Source organism: Phacochoerus africanus, chromosome 5 (assembly GCF_016906955.1).
Source record: "Phacochoerus africanus isolate WHEZ1 chromosome 5, ROS_Pafr_v1, whole genome shotgun sequence".
In the NCBI taxonomy this organism is placed as follows: Eukaryota; Metazoa; Chordata; class Mammalia; order Artiodactyla; family Suidae; genus Phacochoerus; species Phacochoerus africanus.
This window is the reverse complement of record NC_062548.1, coordinates 101657262-101679619: the sequence shown is the minus strand read 5'-3', so window position 1 is coordinate 101679619 and position 22358 is coordinate 101657262. Positions and strand designations below refer to the sequence as shown.

The window sequence follows — 22358 nt, the reverse complement described above, 5'->3', positions numbered from 1 at the left end:
TCCGAAGCCTTACGGTTCCTAGTCGGATTCGTTTCCGCTGCGCCATGAGAGGAACTCCCAACTTCACTGAAGTTGATCAACCTTTGCTCTTATTCCTATGGGTCCAATGATTATATCACAATTGTAACAGGCCCCCTTCCAGTCCTCCATTGGATGTGAAAAAATGCCTAAAAGTCACTTAAGAAGAAAGATCGAAGAGGATACCAAAGATCTTTGTTTCAGAGGGATCCAGGGACACGAGAAGCTTGATTGGTCTGAACTCTGATAACACTCAGAATTTGAATCTCACCATCTAAAAAAGCAATTATTTCCTTTCTTATGTAAATCCCTGCTCCACAACTACACTGAAAGCTCCCTGGATGCAGGGACCACGGTTTATTCTCCTGGGCTGGAAACGGAAGAGAGCAAAAAAAGCCTTCTAGTATTGGATAGAAGAGAATCCCTGCCCGGTAACACAAGGGTAAGACGGCAGCAGAGGCCAAGGCCAGGGCTTGGGTCTTGGGTTTCCCTTTTATTTAACCCTATGCTTAAAACAAAACCCTATAATTAAAAAAAATGTTTTTAAGTTAAAACAAAACAACAACCCCTATGCTTTTTCAATTCCTTCAGACTTCCTAAAGCTTGGTTTTCTCGAACACCACTGATGTGATGCTCAGGGGGTGGCAGTGAGGAAAGAGACATGAAGGTGGAGGATATGATTAGACCTGTATATCTCTTTGATTTCCAAATATCTCTACCTTTATTTTCCAAAGATGTCTTAACTTCGAACTAATGTCAGTGAAAGGAACCAGCAGACTTTCCAGTCTTAAATTTAAGCCAGAGCCGGGAAGCCATCCTTGAATGTTCCCTTTATATTAGCCTCAACACCAAGTCCTGTTGATTCTACTTCCTAAATGCCTTTCAGCCTGGCCTTTCTTCCTCCTCAAGGCCATGCTTCACACTGACCCATTCATTTCTCACTGCAACAGGCTTCCTGGAAGAGGTGATGGTTAGACTGAGTCTTGAAAGACAAACAAAAGTCAGTCAAGCAGCAGTTTGTTTAGAGAACTGTTCCCCACTGATGACGCATGGGGAGTGGTGGCTGATGAGGAGGGAGAGGTGGGCAGGGCACAGAGAGGAAGGGCCTCATGAGCCACGCTAAAGAGCCTTTAGATTTATCCTGAAGGCAAGAGGCACCCACTCGAAGGCTTTAAGCAGTGGAGGGAAATGTTCAGACCTGTATTTCAGAAAGACTACGGAAGTTTTTTGGAAGCACAAGGAGGAAGGAGCGCTTAGGGGACAAGACTGAAAGAAAAGAGGCCAGTTAGGAGGTTGGTGGTGAAAAGTGATTTGAGTAGGAACTGAGTGTGTGAATATCTGTGAAAAGTGAAAGAGGTAACGGTACAGGGCACACCACCATCTTTTAGCTCCCTTTCCTAACCTAGAGCATCTATTCACGCTGGCAGCGCGTTTGGTGAGATGGACCGTCCGCCTCCCCGCCCCTTCTCCACGCACTTACCGAGGATGGGTCGGGGGTTGGTGAGGAAAAATGGTGCAGTGCTGGTGAGAACTTCAGCAGCGGCCAGCCTGGACTCTGTGGGAAGACGATCTCCACAGCAAGAGATGACCAACTGAACCCACTGCTTCAGGGTGGGGGCCGCCAAGTCCCCAGTCTAAAAGCACAAAGGGTACACACTGCAGTTCAGAAGATGGGCTGGCATGGAATTAGGGCTGAGCTACGTACACCACCCTGGATCTGCAAGTTAGCTCTAAGTGCAACAGGAAGGAAGGAAGGTGGGTTTATTTGTTGCTTTTCCATCCCAACTAGGGAGAAATGAACAAGCCCAGGGAAGAAAATCTGACTTCGCTTTCAGGAATATGGAGCCACTGTAACTGGAGGGCAAGTTCTCTGCGTCTTTTCTGATGCACTTCAGGTTAACAGAACATTGGTGGATTTTATAGCTTCCGTAAAGACAAAACTTGAGGGGCAAGGCTGTGGCAGCAAATGATATCTGTTGTCTCTAATAACCAGATACTTCTGTCTTTTGTAACAGAACCCCAGATTTTTGCCTGGGCCTTCGGGTACTCAGCTAAAGACTACATTTCCCAGGCTCCCTTGCACTGGGGAGTAGCATATGATTAAGTTCCATGGGGTGTCATTAAAAGTGGTATCTGGAGTTCTCTGGTGGTGCAGTGACAATCCAGCATTGTCACTGCTGTGGCTCAGGCCACTGCTATATCGTGGGTTTGATCTCTGGCCTGGGAACTTCCGGAGGCCATGGGAAAACCTCCCCCCCCAAGTGATATCTATGCACTCTCAGGTCCTACATTAGGAAACAGGTATGACCTGCAGTCCCTAGATTTCTTTCCTGCTAGTTGTGAACAAGGACAAGATGCTGGGAGCTGGAACAACCCTCTGGGACCATCTGATGGAAGCCATATTAAGGGACAGCAGCTCAAGGCAGAAGAGCCCGGGGGCCCAAGTGTCAGGCCACTCTCTGCTGTGGATGCTTCTTTCTAGTTGAAGCCACTGTACGTGTGAGTGTCTGTGACAGCATTTAGAGCAGCATCCTCACGTCATTGTTTAATCAAAGCCCTATCTTTTTTGTCACAATAACAATTTTATTGAGGTATAATTCATATACCATATAATTCAGTCACTTAAATATGTACTTCAATGATTTTTAGGATATTCACTGTAATGGGTGTACAACCAATCACCATAGTCAATTTTAAAAAGTTTTCATCATCAAAAAGCGAAGCCCCGCCCTCTCTAGCTATCATCCCCAACCTGTTAGCTCCCTCTCCCCCAGACCTAAACCATTCATTTACTTTCTTTTTTTTCCTTTTTTAGGGCCACACCTGCAGCATATGGAAGTTCCCAGGCTAGGGGTCGAATGGGCGTTACAGCTGCCAGCCTATACCACAACCATAGCAACATGGGATCCCAACCACATCTGCGGCCTACACTGCAGTTTGCGGCAGCGCCAGATCCTTAACCCACTGAGTGAGGCCAGGGAGAGAACCCGCATCCTCATGGATACTAGTCAGGTTCTTAGCCCACTGTGCCACAACAGGAACTCCCATTCATCTACTTTCTGACTTTATGGCTTTGTCTATTCTGAACATTTCATATAAACTGAATCATACAATATGTGGTCTTTTGTGACTGGTTTCTTTCACTCAGGCATGTTTTCAAGGTTCATCCATGCTGAGGGATATATCAGGCTTCATTACTTTTTCTGACTGAATAATATTCAACTATATAGACATACCATATTTTGTTCACCCATTCAGCAGCTGATGGCTGGGTTATTTCTATGTCTTAAACTCCTTTTTTTACTTTTTCTAGGAAGGGGATTACTGTTCCAAGTATGTTTTACTCCTCCTATCAACTAAGCCTCTTTAAATGTTCAAAATGAGATTACTGGCTCCTCTGATTATTTAAAGGCATCTATGGAACAACACTGATCAGCATCTTAGACCTGGAGGAAGCTGCTGACTCTTAAGGCACAAAAAAACCCAGGTTTTCTTGGCAACTTCTTATAGGTATTTCTCTACAGTTTGGGTAATTTTTCTCTCCCATGAAAACTCTCAATTTTTTTCAAATATCACTTCATCCAAGTACCAAACAGTGCTTCTGAGATGCACATGACAATTGATTAAAAGTGGTTTTGGATGAGAGCGCTGTCTTTTGGCAAACCTGTTAGGCTGCTCTGTAGACTGCTTTCCCAGAACTTATGTTCCCCGCTCTGAGCTGTAGTTTTTTTGTTTTGTTTTGTTTTGTCTTTTTAGGGCCACACCTATGGCATATGGAGGTCCCCAGGCTAGGGTTCAAATAGGAGTTATAGCCACTGGCCTACGCCACAGCCACAACCACAACAATGTCAGATCTGAGCTGCATTTGCAACCTACACCACAGCTCACGGCAACGCTGAATCCTTAACCCACTGAGCGAGGCCAGAGATCGAACCTGCATCCTCATGGATACTAGTCAGATTTGTTCCCACTGCGCCACGTTGGGAACTCCTGGGCTGTAGTTTTTTAGCAAATCTTTCCCTTCCTACAAACTCTCCCCCCATCCTCCCCAACACACACACACATGACCGTTTTCTTTTTTTGGCTTTTTGTATTTCCTAGTGACTTCCGGCTTTGGCCTCTGAATGACACACCCAAGGAATTGTATCTACTTAATTATCACCTTCTGGTCTACTCTATGCTCAGCCTCAGGCTCTGGAAGCTTAATTTCTTCTGCAAAGCCTTCCTCGGCTCTGCAAACACCCCCTCCTCTGGATCCCCTCCTCCCCGCCAGGGCATTTAAAGACCTAAGGCTCCTTTTCTCTCCTTAGACTGCTCTCCAGTCTCGTTCATCTTCGTATCCCCAGTACCTCTCCCAGCGCTGCTGCAGTGTAAGGAGCTGGAGCCCGTGATGTTCTGGCCCCACTACCACAGTGTGCTGATGTGCAACCAAGGTCTTTGGGTCATTTGACTGGGGTACGGCCTGCCTTCTACCTATAATGATTCTCTGACGGTGGCATCTTTCTCATACGTCCTACGTATGTACATATGTGTCTCATCAAGGCATCTTCCCAGGAAGCTGTTTTTTTTTGTTTTGTTTTGTTTTAATTGGAGCATAGTTGATTTAGAATGTTATATTAGTCTTAGGTATATCGCAAAGTGATTCACATAGATGTATATATATTTTTTTCAGATTTTCCATTATAGGTTGTCATAAGACATTTAATATAGTTCCCTGTGCTATATTAAATCCTTGTGGCTTCTCTATTTTACGTATAGTTGTTTATATCTTTTAATCCCAAACTCCTAATTTATCCATCCTCTCTCCTTTCCCCTTTGGTAACCATGAGTTTGTTTTTTATATCTGTGAGTCTGTTTCCATTTTGGATATAGATTCACTGTATTATTTTTTAGACATCACATATATGTGATATCACATAATATTTGTCTTTTTCAGTCTCACTTAACTTCACTTAGTATGATACCCTCTATGTTCATCTGTAATTGCTGCAAATGGCAATATTTTGTTCTTTTTTTATGGCTGAGGAACATTTCATTTTCTTAAGCCAATCATCTGTGGATGGGCATTGAGGTTGTTTCCGTGTCTTGGCTATTATAAACAGTGCTGCTGTGAACCCTGAGGTGCATGGATCTTTTCAGATTAGAGTTTTCAACGTTTCTGGATATACGCCCAGCAGTGGGCTTGCTGATCATGCGGTAGCTCTATTTTCAGTTTTTTAAAGGACCCTCCATACTGTTTTCCATAGTGGCTGCACCGATTTACATTCCCACCAACAGTGTAGGAGGGTTCCCCTTTCTCCCCCAGGAAGCTGTTTTGATTACTTTAGTTCCATCTCATCCCAAAGACATGTAAGACAGGTGGGGCACATCTGGGCCTCCACGCTGAGCCAGGTGGGTCACGTTTGGGGGAATATTTAACCCTTAGTGATATATTTTCATGCTTAGTTGACTAGAATGCAATCCCAGCAACTTGCAGTCCTTGGAATTGATTTGCTCATTCCCTCTTCAAATAAAGAGTCTAGCTAAAAATAGGAAATAGCCATTGTGGCTCAGCAGTAATGAATCTGAGGACGTTACTATTATCCAGGAGGATGCAGGTTTGATCCCTGGCCTCATTCAGTGGGTTAAAGATCCGGTGTTGTTGTGAGCTACAGTGTAGGTCGCAGAGGCGACTTGGATCCTGCAAGGCTGTGGCTGTGGTGTAGGCTGGCAGCTACAGCTCCAATTCAACCCCTAGCCTGGGAACCTCCATATGCTGTAGGTGTGGCCCTAAAAAAAGACCAAAAAACCAAAAAAAAAAAAAAGGGAAAAAACAGGAGTTTGGGCATAGGTGTGTGTATATGTTGGGGGGGAGGGAGAGGCTGTGTTACCCTCATGGACTCAAATCAAATGTGCCCAGAACAAGAGAAATGTCAAAGATGATGCTCCGAAAATTCTCCACAAGTTATAACCAAAGTGAAAGTCAACGTGAGCAAATATTTTTGTTGAAGCTACATGCATGTGCCACGGGGATTCTATACTGCCTGTAGGATGGTTTGATTTTACTGACACCTTCCAGGGAAATCAGAGCACAGAAACCTAGGCCCCAGAACAGAGGGAATCAGCCTCACCTCCTCACGCCTCTGCATGTGATGGGCAATCACTTTGGAGGCAAGTCTCAGAGCTTCACTTTGAATTTCTGACCTAGAAAAGTGAGCCAAAAAAACACACAGAACATAAAATCATCTTGAAACGGATACACTATTATAAGCGAATTATACATCAATAAGTAAAATCAAACATATTTTATACACAGATGGTTTTTGCAGACAGTTTGTAATCTGCGTGGCTGCGACTACTGGAATCCTCTACCTCATGCTGTACACAAACCTTCACAGCAATTACCTTTTGGTAATCAATGGGAAACTCTGACCTCATTCTATTGCTTGGGCTTAGAGAACAGGCTGAGACTTACAGAGAGACAGGATTGGAGTCCTTAGGCCAGGACTGTGTTCAAGTTCATTACATAAATGACTGATGGGACCACGTGTTGTACCAAGTTTACACAGGCAGCACTGAGGGCAAACCTTTCATTGGAAGCAATATCCAGCGTCCAGATCAGGAATTCCTTTGGGGTTAGATGGATGCAGCGCTCTGTCTGAGGAAGCCACTCACTGGGGTCCATGCAGTGGAGGATTCTCAGTATCTGCGTGAGCCAGATCCATGGAAAACAAACACAAACACCTCAGAAAAAGGTCCCCAGAACCTAAATAATAATCATTTGCATGGATACGGGAGTCTATCTTTGAAAAAGTTCCCACTGGAGTTCCCGTCGTGGCACAGCAGAAACAAATCTGACTAGGTACCATGAGGTTGAGGATTTGATCCCCGGCCTCACTCAGTGGGTTGAGGATCCTGCGTTGCTGTGGCTGTGGCATAGGTCACAGACTCAGCTTGGATCCTGAGTTGCTGTGGCTGTGGTGTTGGCCGGTGGCTACAGCTCCAAATGGACCCCTAGCCTGGGAACCTCCACATGCTGCGAGTGTGGCCCTAAAAAGAAAAAAAAAGAGAGAGAAAGAAAAGCTCTCCACTGACTTTTTTTGTCTTTTTAGGCCGCTCCCTCGGCACATGGAGGTTCCCAAGCTAGGGGTCTAATTGGGGCTGTAGCCACTGGCCTACGCCACAGCCACAGCAATGCAGGATCTGAGCCGAATCTGCAACCTACACCACAGCTCACGGCAACGCCGGATCCTCAATCCACTGAGCGAGGCTACGGATCGAACCTGCAACCTCATGGTTCCTAGTTGGATATGTTTCCACTGGGCCACAATGGGAACTCCTCCCATTGACTTCTTTTTCCCCCTTAATACCTTTAGGAGATAAAATGGGGCGGGGAGGGGTGGACGTGGGGAGGGCAATGGCATACTGGGATCGGACTCTAAAAGCCCAGATTCCTAGATCAGTGCCCTCCTTTCCTTTTGATCATGCTTTCCATGTGGGCATCTGCCCCAAAGAGCCACACTGGCAAAAACTACCATCTGGCGCATTCTCCCACCAGTTTTCAATGCTCTGTCTCCTTGAGCATCGAGTGGCTTACTCTCCCAATCTTTGCCTTTGGTCAATCTCTGTCATCCACACCATTACCATCAAACACTTTTCTTAGTGTCCTTTCATGCATGAAGCCATGCCAAGCTCCCTATGAAGAGAGTCCCTGCCCTCTGGACGCTGACTCTCCTCCCTCTTTGCTCCTGCAGATGCCAAACCCAATCCTGCCTCATGACCTTATCACTGCAGGGCTCGCTGGAGCGTGGGGAGTGGAAAGGGGTGGCCAGTCCACCAGAGGCCTCACCTTGCAGAGGCATTCTGGGTGATTTTCCTTCACGGCCAATGTCAAGAATGTGCCTCCCAGATTCCACAGCAAGGGTGACAGTCCCTTCTGTCCTAGTCCAGAGGTTGCTGCTGAGAACCTTTCCAACAGGGCTTCCAGGGTCAGCAGGCGCACTTCAGGGAAGGAAGACTCTACCAGCTGAGAGAAGGAGATGGGAAGGTCCCTTGTCTGCTCTCCAGCCTGGGCCGCTACCGCCCACACCGCAGCGATGGCCAGCTTGGTGAGGCTCTGGAGGTACTGGGGCAGGCCGGGCACCGTGAAGGTATAGCGGAATCCCGTTATCAGCTCTGATTCTGAGACGATCCTTCTGACTTCCTCCCAGAGGCCCACATGCTCCAGAACTAAAAGGCAAAAAAAACAAAGGAAAAGAGGTACTCGCTTTATTCCACGTTTCACACAAGGGCACAGGAGAAGGCGCAAGGCTCTGGATACATCGGATGGGACTACCCGACATCCTTGCAGAGTGGATTTCACACGAACCATATAATAAGTGACCAGCCCACCGAGATTCAGACCTCTGGCCCAGAAGCACTTCCTATTCAGTTAGTTCATAAGTTCCTCCTGGGGTGACAACGGGCATTCCTATTAGAAGATGTGCTCCTGGCACTCCTTCCTAATATTCAAGCCACCTCTTGGATCACCAATCCCTCACGGCTGAGCAGGATAAAAGGACACTTAGTTCAAGCATCCTCAGGGGCTGAGACCGCCCCGAGGCTCTGGGTGAAATCCTACAGTGACTTGGAGCTCACGAGAATGACTGTCCCACTGTTAGTAGATCTCATTTCACAAGGTTCTTTTTGGAGTTTCCACTCAGTGGCCCCATTTGGCCTTTTGAGCTTCCCCAGGAGCCCTTAGGGCATCTGAGTACAGTTATTATACCCCCTTTGTCTTCTTGAGACAAAATACCCTACTTCCCTTAACTATTCCCCAGACAATGGATGCACCCTCTCTCACTATTCTAAGCTGCCTTCCGACCGACAGGGCTCACCCGCTTCAGGGCTGGCCCCCCAGAGGGCACACGACTCTGCCTCGTGGTCTGACCAGCACGGCTGTTACTTTCTCTGTTCTGACATGAGGTTCCTGGGGTTGCATCACACTGTTGACTCACGCGGAGCATCAGGTCAACTGAAAACCACAGGCCTTTCTTTTTTTACATGGTCTACTGATGATGGCGAGTCATCCACCTCCCACTTTGTACTCAGGACTTAGATCAAGACTCGTTAAGCAGAGCCCTGTTAAATTTTGCCACTCTGTTAAGTTTCATGATCTGCCTTTTTGATTGCTGAGATCTTTTGTATGCTCAGTTCTGGTCAAAAATACTTGTTGCCCGCTTGCTGTGTGCTGGGTGATAAGTGAAATAAGAACGTTGTCTTTAGGGAGTTTATAATCTAGTCCGAGAAAGAGAAATGAATGACTAGGTGATTCCAGTACAGTGATGAAAGTGATCATCTGAGTCTCAAGCATGAAGAGAGAGGAGATGCTGCTGGAACCACCAAAGGCAGAGCACAGGTTTAAGGGCATAGAACCGAATGGACCATGTGGGGAACTAGAGGCAGGCTGATCTCAGCACAGAATTTGGGGTGGGGAACAGGAGGAGCAAGGCTAGAGAAGCATTGTGGCTGGGACATGAACTTCCTGGGCCACGAAGAGGAGCTTGGACACGCTTCTGCAGGCAAGGGGATGCCACAGAGTGGTGATTTTAAGCAACAACATCAGGTGAACATGCTCGAGGAAGTATTCTTATTGCGGAGAGGGCAATATTGGAGGCAGGGAGGCCTCTTGTTTCTCCTCTACACTACTGCAGGAGTATTAAAATGAATACTGCAGTAGTGTAGGAGAGAAATGAAGAGGGCCTAAATTAGGAAGAGATAGAAGATGTGTTTGAGAAACACTGAAGGAATAAAATTGGCAGCACTGGGGGACTGACTATGGGAGGAGTCCTGGGTACCTCCTGGAACCCAGATTCTTTTTTTTTTTTTTTTGTCTTTTCTAGGGCCACACCCACAGCATATGGAGGTTCCCAGGCTAGGGGGCTAATTAGAGCTGTAGCCACCGGCCTACACCAGAACCACAGCAACGCAGGATCCGAGCCGCGTCTGCAACCTACACCACAGCTCAGGGCAACGCCAGATCCTTAACCCACTGAGTGAGGCCAGGGATTGAACCCGCAACCTCATGGTTCCTAGTCGGACTCCTTAACCACTGAGCCACGACGGGAACTCCACAGGCCTTGCTGATATACCTCATAACTCAATGAACACTACTGATGCCTAGAAAACTATCAAACATAATAGAAATGTAAAAGATTAAGGTAATAGTTGGGAAAAACTGAATTGAAATTGAAAAACTGCATAGGTTTGCTATAGTCCAGGAGTTATTAATAAAAAATAAAAACACAGACTATTCCTGTTACATACCAAATTGTTTCAAAAAGAAGTCTGCCCCAAGAGGCAAAACAGGGCCCAGGTTTCTACATGACTGTGACTGGTGGAGGCCACCCCCCGCCCCCCACACCTGCTAACTGCGGCTGTAGACATCCGCTCTTAACCCAGACTCTGCTGAAGTCCATGTTCAAACAGGAGGGCAGCCATCTTTGCAAAGCAGCAGGGAAACCCCAGGTGGTCAGGATCCTCAACCTTTGTGTCATCATCTCTATTTTCTTCCTTCCTCCCTCCCTCCTTTTCTGTTTTTATGGCTGCACCTGCGGCATACGGAAGTTCCCAGGCAGGGTTGAATCGAAGCTGCAGCTGCCAGCCATGCCACTGCCATGGCAACACCGGATCTGAGCTGCATCTGTGACCTACGCCACAGCTTGCAGCAATGCTGGATCCTTGACCCATTGAGTGAGGCCAGGGACCAAACCCGCATCCTCATGGAGACAGTGTTGGGTCCTTAACCCGCTGATCCATGACAGGAACTCCATCATCTCTATTTTCAATGCCTAAAAACTTAATTCAAATTTAGAAATGAGAAGACCACACTCCCGAGGTTTCCAGGTGCCACTTTCCTAGTCTTCCCACCCACTGTTGCCCGAGGACAACACTGCATTAAAAAGGAATTTCAGCTATAATGAAAAGAAAATAAAAATCATTATATAAGAAAAAAGAAAAAAGAAAATAAATAAATAAAAAGGAATTTCGTTGGTTTGGTAAGGAGCCAGAAACATGGCTCAGAGATCTGCTCTTTAAAACCTAATTAAATATAGGAAGAACTGTCTAATTCTGGATAATTTTCAGATGAGCCTGTTCTCTGAAAGAGAGGTATTCCAGGAAGAGCGTATAATCCGCTACCCTCAAGAGCTGGACATCCAGACCCACTTGCTTCCTTTAAGACCTTGAGAAAGGATGACATCATCGGGAGGCCTGGGACTGAAGGCACAACACCCAAAGACAGAGGACACGGGGTTCCTGCTCAGGAAAGGCTCCTTTGGGACTTCCTGGCCTACACTGCCTCGGGAGTTCAGTGTAACTCTGTAAGCACACATTGAGCATAGAGTAGGTACTCTGGGAGACACAGAGATATGAAGAGCTTTGAAACTGATGCAATGAGATCCTGCTGTACAGCACAGGGAACTATATCTAGTTAGTCACTGATGATGGAATATGACGGAGGATGAAGTGAGAAAAAGAATGTATACATATGTGTGACTGGGTCACTTTGCCGTACAGTAGAAATTGACAGAACACTGTAAACCAGTTATAACGGAAAAAATAAAAATCATTAAAAAAATTTGTCACCCTCCCCCTCCAAAAAAAAAAAAAAACTGATGGGAGGAGAAAGACAACTACTAAAATTGCAATATGCTTAGTGCCCCAAAATCATTAGCGAGAAATGACAATTGCTAAGGATTTATGTGCCATATGATCTACCTGTTATTTCATGCTATGAATGATAATTACTTTTAGAATTGACAGTTGCTGAATTTTAGTCTAAGTACTTCAACAAATACTTAGACTAAATTTAATGAAGTAGGCACTGCTATTATTGTTTTTTTAAAATTTATTCTTTAAAATTTATTCTTCTTTTTAAAAATTGCCTGTTATTTTTACAGATGAGGCAAGAGAGGTTAAGTTACTTGCCCAAGGTCACACAGAAAACAGTAAGTAAAGGGAATACAAAAGCCGTAAGAATGACCAAAACGAATGCAATGTGCACTTATTTTCCATTGGAAGAAGTTTTGCTTTTGTTTTGTTTTGCCTTTTAGGGCCACACCCACGGCAGATGGAAGTTTCCAGGCTAGGGGTTGAATTGGAGCTACACCCAACTCAACCCCTAGCCGCCTACACCATAGCTCACGGCAACGCCGGATCCTTAACCCACTGAGCAAGGCCAGGGATTGAACCCCCAACCTCATGGTTACTAATCAGATTCATTTCCGCTGCACCACGACGGGAACTCCTGGAAGAAGTTTTTAAAAAGGGCTTTCGGGAGGGAACAAAATGTAAGATGGGCACCGAGGCTGCCCAGAGGTGCCTGACCAGGAGAGGAAGGCAAAAGCTCCAAGGAGTGGGAGAGAGAAAATAAGGAGAGACCTGTGCCTCAACAGAGGAGCAGCAGGGGCCATCAGGTCAGAGCCACAAGCTAGGAAACTATCAGATCACATTCACGTAGGCACCTTCTCCAAACACCTACTTTGGAAATAATGTTGTTTGTTGTGCAGCAAGACCCAATGAGGTGTCCTAAAGCAGTTTCTCAAACTTGAGTGAGCATCAGGACCACTTGGAGAGCTTGTAAAAGCACCGGCCTGCTGCCTGGCCTCACCCCCAAAGTTTCTGCTGCAGGAGAGCTGGGGCAGCCGAGAATCTGCATTTCTTTCTTTTTTTTTTTTTTTTTTTTTTGCCATTTCTTGGGCCGCTCCTGCGGCATATGGAGGTTCCTGGGCTAGGGGTCGAATCGGAGCTGTAGCCATCGGCCTATGCCAGAGCCACAGCAACGCAGAATCCGAGCTGCGTCTGCAACCTACACCACAGCTCACGGCAACGCCGGAACCTTGACCCACCGAGCAAGGGCAGGGATCGAACCCGCAACCTCATGGTTCCTAGTCGGATTTGCTAACCACTGAGCCACGAGGGGAACTCCAGAATCTGCATTTACAACCAGCGCCTAGGTGATGCTGCTGCTGCTGCTGCTGCAGGGCCAGGTACTTTGAAAACCGCTGCCCTCAGGTGATGGCTCCTCACTGGAGGTTGTTAAAGCCACACAGGCCCGAACGCCACTCTTGCAGATTCTCTTCTGTCGGTTTTGAGTTGGGCGCAGACATCTGGAGCCTTCAGAAGCCAACAGGTAATTCTGTTACGTGCCCCGGCTGAGAACCACACGCCTCAGCTACAACTATCATAGGGCTGCGTGGGGTTCTGGGTGGATGGGTAAGGGCTGCAGTTCCAAAGAGCCCAGCTGATTCTAGCCCCGTACTTCACCTCGTGAAAAACTAGAAAATTCACCGCCCCCCCCCCCCTTTCTCTTACAAATAAACACACCAAGGGCGGGGAAATCCCCAAGAATTCAAAAGAATGAACCCGCTCCATAAAGGCCCCTCGCAGGCAGAGGCTGGCTCACTATGCAAAAAACCCACCTATGTCTCTTTGAGGTCTAGGATGTAGCAGTGAATTAAAAAGATCAGGCTCTGCTCTCCTGAAGCGCTCATGCAGGGGGAGACCACAGAACACCCTCTCCCCCAGGGCCAGGGTGAGGGGATCTCCGGGTGGAACGGCAGATGGAGGTGAGAGAGACATACCCAATCCTTGAATACACACAGCAGCAATGACTGAAAAGGACACACTGCTTTCCTCTCCAGCACAGCGGTTTCTCAGCCCACGAGGTATATTAAGTTTATCTGGAGGGCTTTAAAAAAAAACCCATCTAGGTTGGGGGACACTTGACCGCATCTCTGGGGGCAAGGCTGGTTTCAAAATGACCCAGGTGATTCCTCTGTGCAGCTGGGGTCACAGCTACTGTGGGACTCTGCACCCCATGGCTGGCCGAGCTCACCGAATGGTTCTCACAATAAGGATTTCTTCCTGGTGAAGCACCATCTGGCATCCTGCCCTACCAGAGTCTAGATCAACACGGAGTACTTGTTCCCATTTCTGTGACGGCCTGCTGTCCTCAGGACACAACAAACTGATGGCAGTTAGCTCTGCAGCCTGAGGTCTGGCAACCCCCTTCCCTAGAAGCCAACTTTTCTACTTGCATTTTCAGTTTTGATGGCTTTGGGTGGCTTCCTTTCTACGTTTCTTGGAAAGCCAAGTGTTCCAATGAAAGAATCAAGTCCCTCCCTTTCTGATGGCTCCAGCTTGGTTTTCATTAAATTAGATGATTTTTGTAAACTCTTCTTAGTTGGAGTTTTTTTCCCCATCCTTCCCTGTTAGGAATATCTTTGGATTTTCCCAACGGTATAGTCATTTTAGTTACCCAAATATGTGTGACTGATTCCAAACATCCAATCAGAGTTCACTTTTGAAATTAACTTTTTTTTTTTTCTTCTCCAGAGCAAGAATAGCCTTTAAAGAAATGGCTTAAAGGCTGGATCCACTTGGAAGGACAATACCTCCTGCCATGCCATGTCCTGGTTCAAAAGAGAAATAATTCCCAAGTTTGGAATTCAAGGACTAATCAAATATCAAAACAATGACAGGCTGGTATAAGTTGCTAACATTTTATTTTGTAAAGAGAGGATGTTAGAAATCTACCATCTATTATCATTTCATGAAAGAAAGGCTATGTGAACACCAAAAAAGTAGTAATTTCATAGTCACATATGAAAAAGATCAATTACAATTAAAAAGGACAATTAAAAAGGACAATTATATATTTATTTTTCTTTTGGCTGCACCCTTGGCATGTGGAAGTTCTCGGGCCAGGGATCGAACCCATGCCAGAGCATGGTAGCGACAGTGCCAGATCCAAAACCCACTGTGCCAGAAGGGAGCTCCATAAAGGACAATTCTTTCTAAGAAAAAAAAAAATGCTATAGTGTCATTTTACTGTCGTTTTATTGCGAACATATCACCAGGGAGCAGCATTAGGAAACTGCCGCTTTGGAGAAGTTGAAGGAAGTTTCCTGAGGTTGATCTGTTTGGAGAGCATGAGGTGCCTGAACAGAGATTTCCTAGAGAGGGATGGAGGGACTTTGCCGAGTCCTGCAGGACAGCAAGTGGAGTGTCTGTGTGAAGAAGCACAGTGGCCCATTCACACAATTCCCTCTGGGAATCTCAGATGTGTTATTTTAGCAGTTTCGGTTCTCGGTTCTCTGGCGAGCTGCAGATTTCAGTGTTATGTCTATGACCTGAACTGTGATTGCTTAATCAACTGGATTTCAAAGCTGCCATTCCCCAAGCAACCAAGGGAGGGCGCTAACATCGACTCCGGTGGCTGAGGGAGGATTTAAAAGCAGCACTACCTTGAGCAAGCAAGGTCTGAGGTCCTGTTTTATTGTTTAGGGAAGTCTGCCTCCTCCCTAGAGGAGGAGCACAGCCCCAAAGGGCAGGCCCGTGGGTCAGTTATCTTTGATTTTCACAGCTATTCATACCAGTTTGATTTTCAAAAAGTCAACATAATCTGAAAAGATGCATATTAATCTAAATAGCCTTAATAAGGGCACTCTGGAAAACAATGTGGATGATATCATTACCACATAATTATGGATACAGTGGCGTTTCACCACAAGAGCATTTAGGTGAATTTAACTCTACTCAGCAAACAGAGAGAAAGGGATTGAAAAATAACAATTAAAAGAGCAAGGGCAGTTTCATCTGACATTCCAAGCACTGAGCATATCCCCAGAGGGTGGCTGTGTGGTTACCTCAGACCAGTGGTTCTCAAAGGCTGGTGCACTCACCTCCAGAGCTCCTGGCTCAGGATGTCTAGGGCAGGGCCCCCCAACCACATCTCTAGCCAATTCTGGGGCGATGCTGATGTGCTGATGCAGGGACCACACTTCTCAGACCACCTGAGATCATCCGTGCTTCTTGGAGTGTAAACAGCTTGCTGTGCTGAACGTGTCTAATTCTAGTGCTGAACGGTGTTTGTTTTTGTGTATCAGGGCTCCTCATCATGTCAACCCCTTCATCTAGGGCTCAACCAAGAGGCTCCTGAATAGTATACAGTTCCTAGCCTTCGCTGGTTATGTCACAAACCAAGATAGCCTCATTGCTTTGTGCTGAACTGGCCAAAATTAATGGGGCCAGAGGGAGTTCGTGTACAGGCCCCGAGGGACAGTGTTTTCTTGGCCCCCGAAGAGACGGTTATGGGAGAAGCTAAAACCCCAGTAATCACGGCAAACTTGTTCTACTTAGAAAGAGGCCAATCAAACAGAAAAAAATAGTTTCACTGCCACTTATTGGGGATGCTGTATAAATGGCCAGGATATGGACCGTGCCACTCTGGTGGTCGCTTGCCATTGAGCCTCAGAGGCAGGTTCTTGATTCTGCCTTTCCTGTGCTGTCTCCTTGAATGATTGAGTGAACAAATGAATGAATTTCTCTCTTGTATATGGTAATGACTCAGAATTCTCTGATCCTGCTAGATCAGGAAACGTCTGTAGAAGTTTCGGACAAATGAATGAATGAATGAATTTCTCTCTCATATATGGTAATGACTTGGAATTCTCCGATCCCGCTCGATCAGGAAACGGCTGTAGAAGCCCCCCCACCCCCACCCCTTTACTCTCCTTAAAAAAAGTGAGAGAATACGAAGTGGATTTTACTTTTAAGGCACAGTGAGACGGTCAGCTTTTTCTATTTCAAAGAACTGGAGCTCTGGTCAGAGAGATCTGGTAATCAGACCCAACAAATGTTCTTATCTGGACCAGTTGATAAACTGGTTCTAAAAATAATCAGAGATGCTAGTTTGTACACTCTGTGACTGTTAATGGTCTGTTATGCAATTTCTCAGTATAAAAAAAAAAACACAATTATGTTTGGAGAGGAGAGGAAACCATAGGAACTACAACAACAACACCACCACAAATCGAGTGATTTAATACATCTTGGCTTCTTATCGAAGGGAAATTCCAATTCTTCTACTTAATCCTCTGCTCCTCCTGGTGAACAGTAATCCTGACCTGAAGGGCCCTTCCAGTTACAGACAAGGAGAAGGACCTGGCGGAAGCGTTTGGAGACTCGCTCCGTCTCGAGAAGCACCCTGAATGGGTGCCGGCTGTTTACTTCTTGCCTACTTTCTGGGTCTCTGAACCTCTTCCTGCCCTGCGTACGGGCATGGCCCCTGACACACACATCCCTCTGAAAACACTCCCTCCTTCCCCTGCCCCAGCAGAGTCTCCAAGTACTTTTTTAGGCACCAAACGCCTTATCTGCTCTTGAGGAAGGAGGATGAGCTTCTGAAAATACTATTTGAAGACTACTTGGTCAACCCAAAAAATAACAAGAGTCCCTGTGGCTTGGGAGATGGAGTCCGAAGAGTTCTGAAGGGATTTGGGTAGGCTAAAAATGAGCTCACCAGGCCCTGGGTGGGACCAGCAGTTTTCACTTCTTGCCTCCACCCACCATCCCATCCTTGCCTCTGCCCAACACAGGGAGGAAGTCAGGAAATACTTGTGGATAAACACATGACAACCCGAAGACACAAACATAAAATTACTTCTAAGCATACACTGCTTTGGTTCTTTGTCAGCGAATTGCTCCCAAGGACAAGATTGAGAAATCAGCAACTTCTGTATCATCACAGCTTAGACACCCCCCATTTCATTTAACCTTTTCCCCACAAAGGATCTGGGGCTTCCCTTCTGCCCTTAGGCAATGAGATACGGTGTGAAACCTTTTTGAGAGTCTCAGTGGCTGGGAAGATTCTTTCAAATAAGTGGGGCTTACCTCTGCCGACGCACCTGTAATGAGTGGCTAGGACTGCTGATCTCAGTGTCTTGCCAGCGCTACAGTTTATAGTTCTGGAAGAAACAGTCTCTAAGACTGAAGTGGTTTCTGGTGCCACTGGCCTACATCAATGTGGGAATGACGCCACAAGGTACAATCTACAGCTGGCAAATCCAACAGAATCAGGTTGCACTGGCATGCGGTTTAGTGTGCCATCAAGTACATTCTGCCAGATGGGCACTGGAGGAGAGCCTGGGAGTAAGCGTAGCTGGCCATGGGACCAGCAGAAGTTCTGATGAGATGACCGACCATTCGTTTTGGTACCAATTTTACTTCCTAATACCTGCTTGTCTTCCTATGCTAGATTTTTTCTTTCTTATAATGTTACTTTCCATGGGGTTTTCACAGTTTTTTTTTTTCTTTCTTTCTTTCAGGTGACCTTTACCCCAATGCTCTGAGGGTACCATCCCCACTTTACAACTGAGGAACCAAGAAGTTTCAAAGCAAAGTGATGAAGGTGATAGTTCTTTTAGCCCATGCAAGTTTAACCACTATAGGAATTGCCCTTTGCCATAAACAACTAACAGCTATAAACTAGACAAACGTGTGAAATTATTGTTTTTAAACATCAGACATGGGCAGTCCAGGACCATGGCCCCTGAGAGAAGAAAGCAACACATAAGGTGAGCCTTCTAGTTGCCCCAGACTACTAGGCAGGGGCACCTTCCCTCCCCGGCACAGACAGGGAGAACCCAGAGCCCAGAGGTCTTGCTGAGTCAGAACGATTGGATATTCATATGAAAAAATAATAAAAAGAACTTCAGGAGTTCCCGTTGTGGCTCAGTGGAAATGAATCTGACTAGCATCCCTTAGGACGCAAGTTTAACAAGTTTAATCCTTGGCCTTGCTCAGTAGGTTAAGGATCCGGTGTTGCCGAGAGCTGTGGTGTAGGTCGCAGATGTGGCTCAGATCCTGCGTTGCTGTGGCTGTGGCGTAGGCTGGCAGCTGCAGCTCCAATCCGACCCTTAGCCTAGGAACCTCCATATGCCATGGGTGAGGCCCTAAAAAGACAAAAAAAAAAGAAAAAAGAAAAACTTCAACCTTATCTCATGACATACATGAATATTAGCCCAAAGTGGATCACAGATCTAAACATAAAACTTTAAAAATCAAACTTCAGAAGAAAACCTGAGAGACTGTCTTTGTGACCTTGGGATAGGCAAAGACTTCTTTACTAGGGCAAAAGGCATAAAACAGGAGTTCTCTGGTGGCCTAGTGGTTGAAGGATCTGGCGTTGTCATTGCTGTGGCACAGGTTTGACCCTGGCCCAGAAACTTCCACATGCCTCAGGCGCAGCCAAAAAAAAAAAAAAGAAAAGAAAAGAAAAGGAAAAAAAATCATAAAAGACAAAGGAAAAACTGATAAATCGGACTTCATCAAAATTAAAAACATTTGCTCTTCAAAAGACATTGTTAAGAAAAAAGACCTGCTGTGTAGCACTGAAAACTACGTCTAGATACTTACAATGGAGCACAACAATGGGAGAAAAAACTATGTGTACGTGTGTGTAACTGGGTCCCCATGCTGTACAGTGGAAAAAAAAAAGTGAGTTGGGGGAAATAACAATAAAAAATAAAGAAAAGAAAAAAGACAAGCAACAGATAGGTAAAAAATATTTAATGACTTTTTATCTGTATAAAATATTTGTATCCAGAACAAAAAACTTTTACAACTCAATAATTAAAAACACCCAATTAAAAAGAAAACGTGCAAGAAATCTGAACACTTTACTAAAAAAAGATATGCATATTGCAACCATGGCACATGAAAAGATACTCAATACAACTGGTCACTAGAGAAATGAAAATTTAAATCATAATAACACACCACTACACATCTACCAGGATGGCTATAATCAACAAGAGGGGCAATTCCAAGTTTCAATGAGGATGCAGGATAACTGGACCTCTCATATACTGCTGGTGGGAATGCTAAGTGGTAAGGCCCTTTGGAAAACAGTTTGGCAATTTCCTACAACTTAAACAATCCTTATCATATGACCTAGTAATCTCTTTCCTAGGTTTTACTTAGGAGGGATAAAAACATATAGCCACATAAACATATCTATGCTCAGAGCTGCATTATTCACAATTTCCCAAAGGTGGAAGTGCCAAAATGTATTTCAACTTGTGAATTAATATAAACAACCCATGCCCATAATGGAATACTATTCATCAAGAAAAAGACAAGACCTGCATCATGTTCATAAAGGATGAAAACCACACAGTCATCTCAATAGATGCAGAAGAAGAAATGACAGGACCCAATACCCTTTCAGGCTCAAAACACTCAACAAGGAAGAAATAGAAGGACATGTCTCCAACTTGATAACAAGCATCTATGGAAAACCCACAGCTGACACTGTACTTAATGGTAAAAGACTAAAAGCTCTTCTCCTAAGATCAGGGACAAGACACTTCTATTTGGCCTTATATTAGAGGTTCTAACCAGGGCAAGAAGGCAAGAAAAATAAAAGTCATTTAGACTGGAGAGAAAGAAGTAAAAACCTATTTCTATTGCCCATAACATGATCTCATAGATGGAATGTTCAAAGAAGTCCATAAAAACAAACAAATAAATGAAAAACCTATTTGAGACAGTATATAAGTTCAGTAAGGTTGTGGATAAAAGATTAATATACAAATATCAACTATAGTTTTGTATAGTAGCAGTGAACAATCCAGAATTGAAATTAAGAAAATAATTCCATTTACAACAGCATCAAAAATAATAAAACAGGAATAAAATCATTTCTTTTTTTTTGTCTCTTGCCTTTTCTAGGGCTGCGCCTGTGGTATATGGAGGTTCCAAGGCTAGTGGTCTAATCAGAGCTGCAGCCACTGGCCTACGCCACAGCCACAGCAACTTGGGATCCAAGCCGTATCTGTGACCTACACTACAGCTCATGGCAATGCTGGATCCTTAACTCACTGAGTGAGGCCAGGGATTCCTAGTCAGATTCATTAACCACTGAGCCACGACGGGAACTCCCGGAATAAAATCACTTAACAGAAGGTGTTCATGACGTGTACGCTGAAAACTACAAGACATCACTGAAGGAAACTGAAGACCTAAATTCATGGAAGGACACCCCGTGTTCTGATCTATCTGAAGATGTAATATTGTTACAGTGGCAATACTCCTCAAACTGAACTACAGATTTTAACATAATACTTATCAAAATCCTAGTTGTCTTTTGCTTTTGCAGAACTTAATACGCTGATCCTAAAATTTGTAAGAAAATGCAAGGGACTCAGCGGCCAAAACCACACTGAAAATAAAGAACAAAGGTGGAAGACTCACGTCCTGATTTCAACTTATTATAAAGCAACGATAGTCAAGACAGTGTGGTCCTGGTATAAGGACAGACATATGGATCAATGGACTAGAAACCAGAGTCCAGAATAAATCCATATATTTATGGCCACTTGTTTTTTTGTTTTTTGCTTTTTAGGGCCACACTGGCGGCATATGGAGGTTCCCAGGCTAGGGGTTGAATCAGAGCTACAGCTGCTGGCCTACACCACAGCCACAGCAACATCAGATCCAAGCCACGTCTTTGACCTACACCACAGCTCATGGCAACGCTGGATCCTTAACCTACTGAGTGAGGCCAGAGATCAAACCTGCAACCCCATGGTTCCTGGTCAGATTCATTTCCGCTGCACCAGGACAGGAATTCCGGTCACTTGATTTTTTGACTAAGCAAAGTGCCAAGCCAATTCAATGGGAAAAAGGAGGGGTCCTTTTATTTATCTATCTATTTATTTATTTATTTTTTGGTCATGGTCTGCAGCAGCCTGACATGGGATCTCAGCTCCCAGGCCAGGGACTGAACTTGGGCCACAGTGGTGACAGTGCCAAATCCTAACTACTAGACCACTAGGGAGTTCCCAAAGAAGTCTTTTAAATGAGAAGTGCTGGGATAAATGGATAGCCACAGGCAAAAGGATGCAGCTGGACCTATACCTCACACCAAACACAAAACTTATCTCCGAATGGTTCAGAAACCTAAAAGTTAAGAGACAAAACTATTAAATTCTTTTTTTTTTTTCTTTTTAGGGCTGCACCAGTGGCATATGGAAGTTCAGGCTAGGGGTCGAAATGGAGCTGCAGCTGCTGGCCTACACTGTAGACACAGCAACGCCAGATCAAGCCGCACCTTTGACCCACACCACAGCTCACATCGATGGCAATGAGGGATCCTTTAATCCACTGAGCGAGGCTAGGGATCAAGTCTGCATTCTCATGGATACTAGTCAGGTTCGTTACTGCTGAGCCACAAAGCGGACTCCAAAAACGATTAAGTTCTTAAGAAGAAAATGGATACAAATCTTTGTGACGCTGGATTAGGCAATAGTTTCTAAGACATGACATCAAGAGCATAAGCAACAAAAGAAAAAACAGATAAGTTGAATTTCATCAAAACTAAAAATGTCTGTACATTAAAGGACATGATCCCAAAAGGGAAAAGTCAATGCACAGAGTGGGAGAAAATACTTACAAATCGTTTATCTGATAAGGGGTTAATATCCAGAATATACAAAGAACTCTTACAACTCAAGAATGAAAAGACAAATAACCCA

General features: G+C 45.1%; 1 protein-coding gene across 3 annotated transcripts in view; it reads right to left on the bottom strand.

The window, feature by feature from the left end:
• THADA (THADA armadillo repeat containing) overlaps positions 1–22358 on the bottom strand; it is a 323933-nt gene that overhangs the window by 47316 nt on the left and 254259 nt on the right. For all 3 annotated transcript variants that reach the window (XM_047782177.1, XM_047782178.1, XM_047782179.1), the window contains exons 32-35: positions 7847–8226; positions 6585–6703; positions 6129–6201; positions 1499–1652 (exon numbers count right to left, since the gene is read on the bottom strand). In XM_047782177.1, coding sequence (XP_047638133.1) covers positions 1499–1652; positions 6129–6201; positions 6585–6703; positions 7847–8226 — 726 coding nt within the window. The remainder of the gene's footprint in view (positions 1–1498; positions 1653–6128; positions 6202–6584; positions 6704–7846; positions 8227–22358) is intronic.